The sequence below is a fragment of the Mustela lutreola genome, chromosome 4 (assembly GCF_030435805.1).
Source record: "Mustela lutreola isolate mMusLut2 chromosome 4, mMusLut2.pri, whole genome shotgun sequence".
In the NCBI taxonomy this organism is placed as follows: Eukaryota; Metazoa; Chordata; class Mammalia; order Carnivora; family Mustelidae; genus Mustela; species Mustela lutreola.
Window position 1 is genome coordinate 28,200,908 of NC_081293.1, and position 12,562 is coordinate 28,213,469.

The window sequence follows — 12,562 nt, forward strand, 5'->3', positions numbered from 1 at the left end:
TGTGTCTCTGCCTCATCTTTCTCATTTCTCCCCCTGTAGACCTGGCTTATAAACACTTCACTGCAGAGAGCTTTCCAAACTATTATTTTACTCTTTATCACTTAACCTAACAATTTAGCTCATACTCTTGTTATTTTATACTCATTATAGATTGTTTTATGTGGGTTTTTATTTCCTATGTTGGATTGTGAGCTTTTTAGAAACAAGGACCATGTTTCCTTTTTTGTTTATATTCCATAAAGTAAGATTTTGCTGTATTCTAATAAAGTTTCAGTGTGTCCAGAATATGCAGTGGAATCCATCCTGATACAATCAGAATGAGAGACGAAAAGGTAAACCAGAAAGGAACTAAAAGCCAGACCCCAAAATAGCTCAGAGCATAAGTCCTAATGGTAGTATCCTTGTGGGTAAGCCATGTAATTTCCAGTCTCAGGCCAGCTCTGTGAAAATAAGGAACTCTGAAAGACTGAACATTGAAACTTTCAGATTGAACATTGAAAATTTCCAAGTGTACTTTTTTTCCTTTGCCTCAGCTCCCACCCCCAGTCAACCTCTCTACTCTAGGTTGTGCAGGTGCATTTTGATTGGAACATCAGTTATAAAATATTTTGTCTTGTTTTTCACGTCTACTAGGATACAAAAAGAAACTACTCTGATAGCTAATCTTTGGGGACTGAAATTGTAATGGAGCTCTTCTGTACTTACCTCTTAGCAGTTCTCTGGAGGTTTTCCTCTGGGACTGGTAGTTCTTTGATGATATGTGTCCTGAGTATTCATTAAGTATTTTTTTTCCCAGACAACACTACAAACTGATGAAGTTAAAAACGTGCCTTGTGGAACAAGGTAAGCTTTCTCCTTGCTTACCAACCTGCCTTTAGTTCAGGGTAGAGTTTCTGTTCATAAACTCTGGTTACTTAAACATCTTTCAGATAGACATGATAGTAACCAAGGGAGATTTCCTTTCTGAGCATTCTTTGAGTAAAGCTCTGTCTCTGAGCTTTCCATTTTGGAAGCTACATGGGTCTTAAGAAAAGTAGTTTCAGAGCTGGCAGACCTAACTTTATGTGCCACATGTGCTTTGTTGACTTTGTTTTTTTAAGACTTTAGTTTTTAGAGTACTTACAGGTTCGTGCTAAGCAAAAGGACAAAGTTCCCATATATTCTTTGTCCCCATACATGTGTTTATTGACTTTGTTAAGCTTAGTTTCCTTGTTTGTAAAAATCAGGTAATGAGACCTGTCTTGAAGAGTTACTGTGAGGATTAAGATTAGTATTCGTAAAGTGCCTAACCCAGCACTTGACTAAGAATAGGTACTCAATAACAAACAGTTTGAATGAAACCATCTCACCTTCTTGTCATCTATAGTACTAAATGCCACCTAACAAAGATTTTTTTTTTAAAAAAGATTTTATTTATTTACTTATTTCAGAGATAGTGAGTGAGCAAGGGGAGGAGTAGAGAGAAAGGGAGAGAGAATCTCAAGCAGACTCCATGCTGAGCACAGACACCAATGCAAGGTTCTGTCCCACACCCCTGAGATCATGACCTGAGACGAAACCAAAAGTCAGACACTTAATCTACTGAGCCACCCAGACATCTCCTAAGTGCCATCTAATTCGAGTTTCTGGTTCAGTAGGTCTGGAATTAAGCTCAAGAATTTGCATTCCTAGGGCATCTGGATGGCTCAGTCAATTAAACGTCTTCCTTTGGCTTAGGTCATGATATCAGGGTCCTGGATTGTGTCACACGTAGGTCTCCCTGCTCAGTGGGGAGTCTGCTTCTCCCTTTCACTCTCCCTCATTGCTCTCTCTCTCTCTCTTTTTCTCAAATAAATAAGTAAAATCCTAAAAAAAAAAAAAAAAAAAAAAAAAAGAAAGAAGGCAAAAAGAATTTGCATCTCTAGCAGAAGTTTCTAGGTGATGCTCCTGCTGCACTTTGAAAGTCTCTGCTATGAAGAGTTTTAGGGGCAGAATGGCAAGCAAAGTTCAAGTTATTTCCAGAATATAATCAGTATGTTGAATTGTGGCAAAGGGAGAATGTAAAATTCAAGGTATTTTTTTAAATGTTCTATTTTAAATCACTAAGATATCAGTATTTACAGTTCTGTAAAAGAGGCTTGGACATCTCTGAAAGGACAGAATGGTTTTAAAAAGGGAGAATCTCCCTCTGTTTTAAGTTTACATATTTGATACTAAGTTCTCCCTAGGTATTTCTGTAACTCTCTTCTATGGAATCCCTTTAGAGAGGACTCAGAATTGGCAACTTACGGGATTTGGGGTAAATTTGATCTTCATGCTTCCCTTATTTTCTCAGATTTTTTTCTGTGAGCAGGTTATTAGCCTTTTATATCAGGAAAAATGTCACCATAACTTGTTAGGAAGACTTAGTTGTTTAGTTTCAAAATCTCTAACTTCATGTATCTTAAATTGAGATTCACATGTGCCTTAGGTCTGTGCTGATAGGCCAGGAAGTATAGAAAGTATTAATTAACAAGACCTGTCTTTCCAAAGTGTCAGTTTTACTTGAGGGTTTAGGAGGAAATTCTTTTTTTCATATTAGAGTAAATAAAGATTAAAAAGTAGATTAAAACTCTTCATGAATTACTCAGATAAGTCAGGAAACCAAGAAAAATGTCAGACCATGGCTGTTTTTCATACCTCTTGGGGAACCGTTTTACTTCGTTCTTTGACAGAAAAGTTTGAGAAGGGCACTGCTTTAGTTAATAAAGGCAAAGTGCTAAGTAGCCCTAGGTTATAGGTTTAGTCTTCATGTGAGCTGTTTTGATTACAGCACTTACAGAGGTGAGCCCTGTGTGTAGGGACATCTGAGTGATAAGTGAGTTATGTCCTTAGATTTTCCTCTAAATTTATGTCATGTGGGATATGTTTGATGATGTGGGAATCTGGGATTGTAATTTTATTTCGCTCACACTTTTTCCATTTCTTTGTTTTTAGTGGTGGGGTCATGATCTATATTGACCGAATAGAAGTGGTTAATATGTTGGCCCCTTGTGCAGGTATGTTACCCATATATTTCTGTTTTGGTTTTGTTTTTTGTTTTTAAGTAGGCTCCATGTCCAGTCTGGAGCTCCACATGGGGCTTGAACTCATGACTCTGAGATAAAGACCTGAGCTGAGATAAAGAACTGGATGCTTAACTGACTGAGCTACCCAGGTGCCCCTATTCTTTGGTTTTTATATTTATAATTAGAGTGTTTTAGGGAACCAGAAGTAAAAATGAAATGAAAAGAGAAAAAAAAAAGCTTATGGACGGTGAAGGAAATAAATCAACAGAACTAAAAGGCAACCTATGGAATGGGAGAAGATGTTTGCAAATAAAATATCCGATAAAGGGTTAGTCTCTAAAATTTGTAAAAACTTATCAAACCCAGGGCACCTAGGTGGCCAAGTGGGTTAAAGCCTCTGCCTTCAGCTCAGGTGATGGTCTCAGGGTCCTGGAATCGAGCCCCTCATTGGTCTCTGTGCTCAGCGGGGAGCCTGCTTCCCCTCTCTCTCTCCCTGTCTCTGCCTACTTGTGATATCTGTCAAATAAATAAATAAAATCTTTAAAAAAAAAAAAAACCCCAAAAAACAAAAAAGAACTTATCAAACTCAACAACCAAAAAAACAAATAATCCAGGAGCGCCTGGGTGGCTCAGTGGGTTAAGCCGCTGCCTTCGGCTCAGGTCATGATCTCAGGGTCCTGGGATCGAGTCCCACATCGGGCTCTCTGCTCAGCAGGGAGCCTGCTTCCTCCTCTCTCTCTGCCTGCCTCTCTGCCTGCTTGTGACCTCTCTCTGTCAAATAAATAAATAAAATCTTTAAAAAAAACCAAAAAAACAAATAATCCACTTTAATAAATGGGCAGAAGATATGAATAGCTATTTTTCCAAGAAGACATCCAGATGGCTAAAGACAGATAAAAAGATACTTAACATCATTCATCATTGGGGAAATACAAATCAAAAGCATGATGAGATATCACCTCACACCTGTCAGAATAGCTAAAATTAACACAAGAAACAACAGGTATTGGCAGGGATGTCGAGAAAGGGAGCCCTCTCACACTGTTGGTGGGAATGCAAACAGTACAGCCACTCTGAAGAACAGTGTGGAGTTTCTTTGAAAAGTTAAAAATGGGGGCACCTGGGTGGCTCAGTGGGTTAAGCCTCTGCCTTTGGCTCATGATCCCAGGGTCCTGGAATTAAGCCCCGCATCAGGTTCTCTGCTCAGGGGTAACCTGCTTCCCCCTCTCTCCCTGCCTCTCTGCCTACTTGTGATCTCTCTCTCTCTGTCAAATAAATAAAATTAAATTTAAAAATTTAAAAAAAAGTTAAAAATAGAACTACCTTATGATCCAGCAATTGCAATACTCGAAAGTTTACTCAAAAGATAGAAGAATACAGATTCAGAGAGGTACATGTATCCTGATGTTTATAGCAGCACTATCAACAATAGCCAAACTGTGGGGACACCTGGGTAGCTCAGTTGGTTAAGCATCTGCCTTCTGCTCAGGTCATGATCCCAGAGTCCTGGGATGGAATCCCACATCAGGCTCCTTGCTCATCAGGGAGTCTGCTTCTCCCCCTGCTTATATACTCTTTCTCTGTGGCATATAAATAAATAAAATCTTTTTAAAAAGTAGCCAAACTATGGAGAGAGCCAAAGTATCCATCAACTGATGAATGGATAAAGAGATGGTGTATATGTGTGTGTGTGTCACACACACACACACACACAGGAATATTACTCAGCCATCAAAAAATGCAGTAACATGGATGGAGCTAGAGCATATTATGCTAAGTACAGTAAGTCAGAGGAAGAGAAATACCATATGATCTCACTGAGATGTGGAATTTAAGAAAGAAAACAGATGAGCATATGGGAAGGGGGAAAAGAAAGAAAGGAGAGAGGAAAACAAGCCATAAGAGGCTCCTAAAAATAAAGAACAGACTGAGGGGAATGGGTATTAAGGAGGGCATTTTTGATGAGCACTGGGTGTTTATGTAAATGATGAACCACTGAATTGTACTCCAGAAACCAATATTGCATTGTATGTTCACTAACTAAAATTTAAGTTAAAAAAAAAAGTTGGATGCTTAACTGAGCTACCCAGGAGCCCTTATTCTGTTGTTTTTATGGTTAGAGTATTTATAACTGAAGAAATTCCTTAAGGAATAAAAAAGTACTTTTAAAGTTTTATGACTTTATTCATTTCTGATATATATAAAAAATGATCACTGGAATCTTTTATACTTCTGGGGAATAGTAACAGAAATAGGTCACAAGTCCTGAACAGAGTTGACTTTCTGCAACTGTATTTGTTACTCTTCTCTCATCATAGTTTTTCTAAGAGCGAGACAATCATTGATGATTTCCAGAGTTTGTAGGAAGTAGCATTTCATGAGAGAGCAGTTCCTTTCATGCTAAAAACCTATAACTCATCAGTTCCTTGGCGAGACGGATTTATGATCATAGAAAACTCTTTTCTGGTTGAGATTTGCTATAACTTGGAAAGTGATCTGAAAAATCTGTGTGGGGAAAACATTTCTTTGCTAAAAGATCAAAATCCAGAGAGATGGCATGGTTTCCATTCAAATAAAAAAGTTATCTAGAACCTCACGATTCACAGACTTGTACCCGTGGGGCTAATAATACATTATATGTTAATAAAAAATAATTTTTAAAAATTTATCTAGAAGTTCTGAAGAAAGAGTTGCTTTTTTAAAATGTTTAATTTTCCCCCTTTTTAAAATTGTGGTAAAATACACATAACTTAAAACTTGCCACCGTATTTTTAAGTATACAGTTCAGCGGTATTAGGTACATTCACAGGGTGCCTTACTGACTCAGTTGGTAGAACATGTGACTCTTGATCTAGAGTTTGTAAATTTGAGCCCTGTATTGGGTGTAGAGTTTACTTAAAATCTTTAAAAAAAAATTGACATTGTTGTACAACCATTACTACCATCCATCTCCGTATCTTTTTTTATCTAGCAAGAATGAAACTATCCCCATTAAACATTAACTCTGCAGTTCCCTCTCTCCCCAGCCCCTAGCAACTGCCATTCTATTTTCTGTCTCTGTGATTTTGTCTCCTCTTTACCTTGTGTAAGTGGAAAATACTTACAAATACTATGGTATTTGTAAATACCAAATACCATACATTTGTAAATACTATGGTATTTGTATTACAAAATACTATGGTATTTTATCTTTTTGTGACTGACTTTTTCACTTAGCATAATGTCCTCAAGATTCATCCATGTTGTAGCATGTGTTAGAATTTCCTTTTTTTCTATGACTGAGTAATATTCCATTGTATAAATATACCACATTTTGTTTGGTCATTTATCCATTGATGGAAGCTTTGGTTGCTTCCACATTTTAGCTATTACGAATAATGCTACTATGAACATGGGTGTATGTGGATCTGTTTGAGATCCTACTTTCATTTGAAAAGAGCCGCCATTCTATCCTTACTATTAAAATTGGCATGCTTAATATGTATGAGATGCTGTGTTTGGCAAAACCAATTTAAAAAGGTGAAATTAGACCCTTTTCCCTAAGGGGTTTTAAATTTTATGTCTGAAGACATGATGCCAACCTAAAAAAAAAGTGTATGTATTTATTGTTAAAATATATACATGTATGTGTGTGTGTATATATATATATATATACACACACACATATATATATTTGTATATGGGAATGTAAGTTCATGCTGAATTTCATGGCACTGATACAGGCACAAAAAGCAAAAGGATTTCAGAGTAGAGAGCAAGTTGTATTACTGCCATGTGGATTTGGATTATATTTTCCTATGATTATTTTGTCTTTTTCTAATCTACTTTCCCTGGTTATAAATCAGTGGAATGGATTATGATTGGGAAAATAGACAAAAGGAAGATATTGCTGGTTCTGTAGCCACAGACAAGGAAACTGTTGGATCACCAATTCACTTGGAAATGACCAGGCCAGGTGAGTTAGTCAGCAAGTATTTATTGATGGCCTGACCATCATTTGTGATCTAGAATCCAGTTTCATCTGAAATCTTCCATGGGAAAGCCAGTAGAACAAGTCCTTGGGTCTGAAGGAAGAAAACAACATGTTTTAGTAGGTAGAGCACAGATTCCGGTGTGGTCTAGTATGGGCCCTTAGGAACATTTCTGAAATTTTTGGTTTCTGTTTCCTAGTTTGCAAAATTAGAAAATATTTTTGTGAAAATTAAGTGATTAATGTATGTAAATTTCCTGATAAAAAGCCTGGGCCAGTAAAGGTTCACTTCTTTTCCTTCTAGATTGGTGTCTTTACAGCCTTTATGTATTTTCAAATTTTATTTATTTGTCAGAGAAAGAGCACACAAGCAGGGGGAGTGGCAGGCAGAGAGAGAAGCAGACTTCCTGCTGAGCAAGGAGCCCCCGAGGAAGGACTCCATCCCAGGACCCTGGGATCATGACCTGAGTGGAAGACAGATGCTTAACTGACTGAGCCACCCAGGCATCCTTTTTTATAGTCTTTAAAAACTACTTTTTCAAAAATGCTCTTTAGCAGCTGCTTCCTTCTTTTATTTCCAGTGTTCTTCAATTAATTCAGGCCTCTTTACATCCTTGCTAAACTTTTGCTTTGCGGTAATTGCCTTACACTTTCCCTACCTCACAGTTCATCTTCACACTGCTGCCACAGTACAAATGTGATTTTGTCATACTCTTGCTTGAACATTTGACGGTTCCTTATTATCTCCAAGATAATGTATACTCTCCTTAGTATGGAACTCAGAATTTGCCCATTAGAATTGCAAATGCAGTAATATTTGGAAAATTGAGCACAAGGAACGCATCAAGGTTTGTGAGTGGTTTCATTTTTCCACTATTTTTTTTTCTCACTTTTCCTCATGTATATTGTAACTTTTACCTTGGCTGAATTAGAGGATACATGAATAAAAATGGATTTTACCTTTCCTTTCAGTGTTTGATATTGTGAGGAACTACACTGCAGATTATGACAAGACCTTAATCTTCAATAAAATCCACCACGAACTGAACCAGTTTTGTAGTGCCCACACTCTTCAAGAAGTTTACATTGAATTGTTTGGTGAGTATCTTATTCATTATAAATTAAATATGTGAATAACCAATTGGAAATCTTAGTCGACTCTATGGACTCTATAATATTAGTAAACATTATCCTACAAGCATTTCTTCCAAATTTATAATAAAACATTTGTCTTTAAAATATTTCTAAGTTTAAAATTTCTTTCTTTTTTTTTTTAAAGATTTATTTATTTGTTTGACAGACAGAAATCACAAGGAGGCAGAGAGGCAGGCAGAGGGAGAGAAGGAAGCAGGCTCCCTGCTGAGCAGAAAGCCCGATGTGGGGCTCGATCCCAGGACCCTGGGACCATGATCTGAGCCGAAGGCAGAGGCTTTAACCCGCTGAGCCACCCAGGCATCCCTAGTTTAAAATTTTTTATGATTAAGTGAATACTTAAAAGATATTTTAAGAATGATAATTTTCAGGCGCCTGGGTGGCTCAGTGGGTTAAGCCTCTGCCTTCGGCTCAGGTCATGATCTCAGGGTCCTGAGATCGAGCCCCATATGGGGCTCTCTGCTCAGCAGGGAGCCTGCTTCCCTCCCCTCTCTCTGCCTGCCTCTCTGCCTACTTGTGATCTCTCTCTCTCTGTGTCACATCAATAAAAAAAAATTTTTTTAAAAATGATAATTTTCTGAAATCTATTATATGTAACTTAATAGAGATTGGAAAAAGATTATTTGCAGGCTATATTCTGTTTTTACCATGATAACTTAATGAAAATTAGCCTCGTTGCTATTTTAATAGAATATTTGGGGAAATTTAGAAGTCTTTTCTTGGGAGTTTCCCAAGACCCATCTCCATGTTTGATGACTGACAGGAAGTCAGTTTCCCAAGACCCATCTCCATGTTTGATGACTGACTATGAAGACTGACAGGACTCAATAAATGTTCTACTTATAGCTAGGATACAAAAGGATACAAAGTAAAACCTGGAAGAAGCCAGACACAAGTTTCCAAGAATCTTCTCCCATTGGAGGCATACAGGATACACTTACTTCAGTATTAAAGTGAGACAGACAACACATGTGAAATGTTGTCTGCTAGGGAACCTCATTAGAGATTGCCCAGAATTTTTTTTAGGCGGGAGGGGCAGAGGGAGCAGTAGAGCGAGAATCTTGAGCACACCCCGTGCACAGCTTGATACGGGGCTTGAACTTATAACCTTGAGATCATGAACTGAGCCAAGATCAAGAGTCGGACACTTAACCCACTGAGCCACCCACAAGCCCTGCTGCCCAGAATTTTTATTGGGGGCTAACATATAGGCATCCTCTGCCTTTAGCAATTACCAAAATTCCATAATCCCAGAAGAAAGGCACATGTTGCATAAACCACATTGTATAACAGGTTAGGCAGAGTGAGTCATTACAAGTTCTGGGAGTAGTGGGAATTCTTTCCAGATCCATATTCTGGGTGTCAGCTAACGGCCAACTTGCAAACAGGCCTTTCTGAGGATCAGAGCTTCAGGCCTGCTATGTTAACTCTTTTCTGCACAAATTACTTTTCATTTGTGGTAGTGAAAGCTATGACCTGTGATAGAGTTGTTGCTCTTGGTTGCTTACTTCTCCCCCCAGGAACTCTTAGTGAGTTCTTACAGGCAGGCATAGGGTTAGCTGATCCTTTTGGAGATCTACCAATTGAGTCCTCATTGATGACTGACAACTACTAGGTGTATGAGAAAACTGTCCTCATTTCTCACATCACGAGTCATTTTAATAATGGTGAAAATACATTGAGGTGGATAGAAAATTCATGAGTTACAAGGCCAAGTGAAGTGATAGCTTTATCGTCCATTCTTGTGTACTTCAAAAACCTTTCTGTGAGCCTGCCCCCTTCCTTTTTTTTTAATTTTAATTTTTTTTAAAGAGAGAGTAAGTGTGTGTGTACATGAGCGAGAGGTGGGAGGGGCAGAGAGAGAGAAAGGAAAAGAATCCCAAGTAGGCTCCATGCTCAGCCCAGTACCTGCCATAGGACCGATCTCACAACTCCCGAGATCATGACCTGAGCAGAAATCAAGAGTCAGATGCTCAACTGACTTAGCCACCCAGTCATACCCTCCACCCACCTCTTAAATCCAAAATACTAGCAGAGATCCATGGAGATGAAATTTAGTTATTTGGAGATTTGGGCTAAAGACTGACTGAGGGGCACACAGGTGTCTCAGTTGGTTAAGCGGCCAACTCTTAATTTCGATTCAGTTCATGATCTCTGGGTCCTGGGATCAAGCTCTGGATAGGGCTCCAAAACTGGGGGGGATCTACTTGCGGATTCTTTCTCCCTCTCCCCACTGATTTGCTCGTGTGCACGCGTGTGTGTGCACTCACTCACTCACCTTCAAATAAATAAATTTTAGGGGCGTCTAGGTGGCTCAGTCGGTTAGGCATCTGCCTTCAGCTTAGATCATGATCTCTGGGCCCTGGGATCAAGCCCTGCATCGGTCTCTATGCTGAGTGGGGAGTCTGCTTCTCCATCCTACTTGTGCTCTCTCTAGCTCTATCTCAAATACATAAAATCTTAGAAAATGAATAAACATTAAAAAAAAGACTGAAAATGGGAATTTGGTTTTTATGAGAATCAGGACACATATTCAGTAATCACACTGAATTAAAAATATTAGAGACCTAGAATCTTCATTTATTGGATGAACAACCTACTTTTCATCTTTTTTCCTTATATAGTCTTTGTTTGACAGTTCTTCACACTTTCTCCCATACAGAGGGAAAACTAAATATGCATTTTTAGTGTACATATAATAACTTCTATATTTATAATATATAATTAGCTTTTTATATATATATACACATATATATGTATTATATATACACATATATGTACACATATATACGTGAAGTGGTTTAAGCTCTATAGAGCAGTACCATAGAAACTTTAAGTCTAATAATGATTGGGTTTCTTTCAGTATTAATATAATGAAAAAAAATTTTTTTGAGTATCATAAGAGATGTTGTTCTTGGCCTCAAAAACAGATCAAATAGATGAAAACCTGAAGCAAGCTCTCCAGAAAGATTTAAACATCATGGCCCCAGGCCTCACCATACAGGTAAGCCCTTTTCCTAGGGAAATTCTGTAGGAATTTTGAGAACTTTGAATTGAATTGTTCTTTCATTGGACATTATTTACTCAGCAGTTATTTAATTGAAATGCTATGGGATTTTGTAGAATAGCTTTCTCAATTTGACTTTAGGTCTATGCCAAAATAAAATACTCTGTAGCTTGTCCTGGCTGGCATTTTCTGTTGATAAGCTGCGGCTTTTGCAAGGAAATGAAATCCACTCACTGCTAATTGTGAGGCATTATTAAGATACAGTTATGGTTATTAATCATTGTAGGAGTAAGGTTTTAGACTCAGTAAGATTATGAACAAGGATTTCAAGTATAAGATTTGAACAATAATTCTAGCAAAACAGATGTCACATATGATTAATTGACAGATGAACTGGTGGCATGATTATTGCTGTAAGTCTTTAGAATTCAAGAACATTTCAAGAGAGTCTGCCTGGAAACAACTATAATGGAGTTGGGATTTTAGGTGGGTCTGGAAGAATTAGCAGGATTTATATGGTGGGGAAGGAGTAAGGCAGGTGTTTCAGATGGGTAGAATGGCCTGAATAAAAGGAAGGTGGCAGATAAGTTTGGTGGTGGTGATGGTGGTGGTGGTGGCAGCGGCATTGGGAGATAGAATGGCGAGGGGTTGTGGGCTGGCTTTTTTGGGTCAGTGTTTTTACAGGTTGGGTTGAAATCCATGAGTAATTCTAAAATCAGTTTTAGTAGATCATGACAGCATTTTAAATAAAATAAAATTGAGTAAGAAAAGAAATCAGAACACATGACATGTAATAAATTTAAGTATTGTTCTGTAAAACTTGTTTTCTCTAAGTGTGGTGTAGATGTTTATATTGGGTGTCAATGTGAAATGCAGATCTTACAGTGGTCATAGTAACATTTAAAAGGTATCTATGGCTATAGGTCTGGATTACCTGAGAAGTGGTAATATGGCTTCTGTAGTACCCTTTCTTAGAGTTTCTAGGAGATCAGTTGTGGTAATGGTTACTGCAGCTAAAGAGAAAAACTTTGGTGTCATGAGTCTCAAGTGTTGCACTGTTGAGAATGTGCATTCACTGTAAGTGACTTCGTGTGATCTCATAACAAGACTGGAGATGGTGAGGGTTTTCCCTGTCCTTACTCATGCCGTGCCATCATCTCTGACTGGTGCCTGAGGGGAAGCTGCCAAAGTTAGGGATCATTTGAAAAGTCCACTGCAAACTTTATAAAATCCACCTGGTTGTCCATTCAGTTGTGGTGGGAGTTGCTTTTCTATGTTAAGGATAACAAGTGTGAATGTCACAGATTTTTAGATACTGCTCATGTTGTTACTTGGGAAATGTAGCTCATTCTTAACAGCTGCCTGGAATTCTTTGCCTTATATTACATAATCATTTCTCTGTTGTTT

General features: G+C 38.0%; 1 protein-coding gene across 1 annotated transcript in view; it reads left to right on the forward strand.

Moving 5' to 3' along the window:
* The window catches only part of ERLIN1 (ER lipid raft associated 1), a 39,816-nt gene that overhangs the window by 6,166 nt on the left and 21,088 nt on the right, over window positions 1-12,562 (forward strand). Inside the window, exons 4-7 of the mRNA XM_059169216.1 lie at window positions 797-843; window positions 2,956-3,017; window positions 7,969-8,094; window positions 11,079-11,152. Of these exons, the coding sequence (XP_059025199.1) occupies window positions 797-843; window positions 2,956-3,017; window positions 7,969-8,094; window positions 11,079-11,152 (309 nt within the window). The remainder of the gene's footprint in view (window positions 1-796; window positions 844-2,955; window positions 3,018-7,968; window positions 8,095-11,078; window positions 11,153-12,562) is intronic.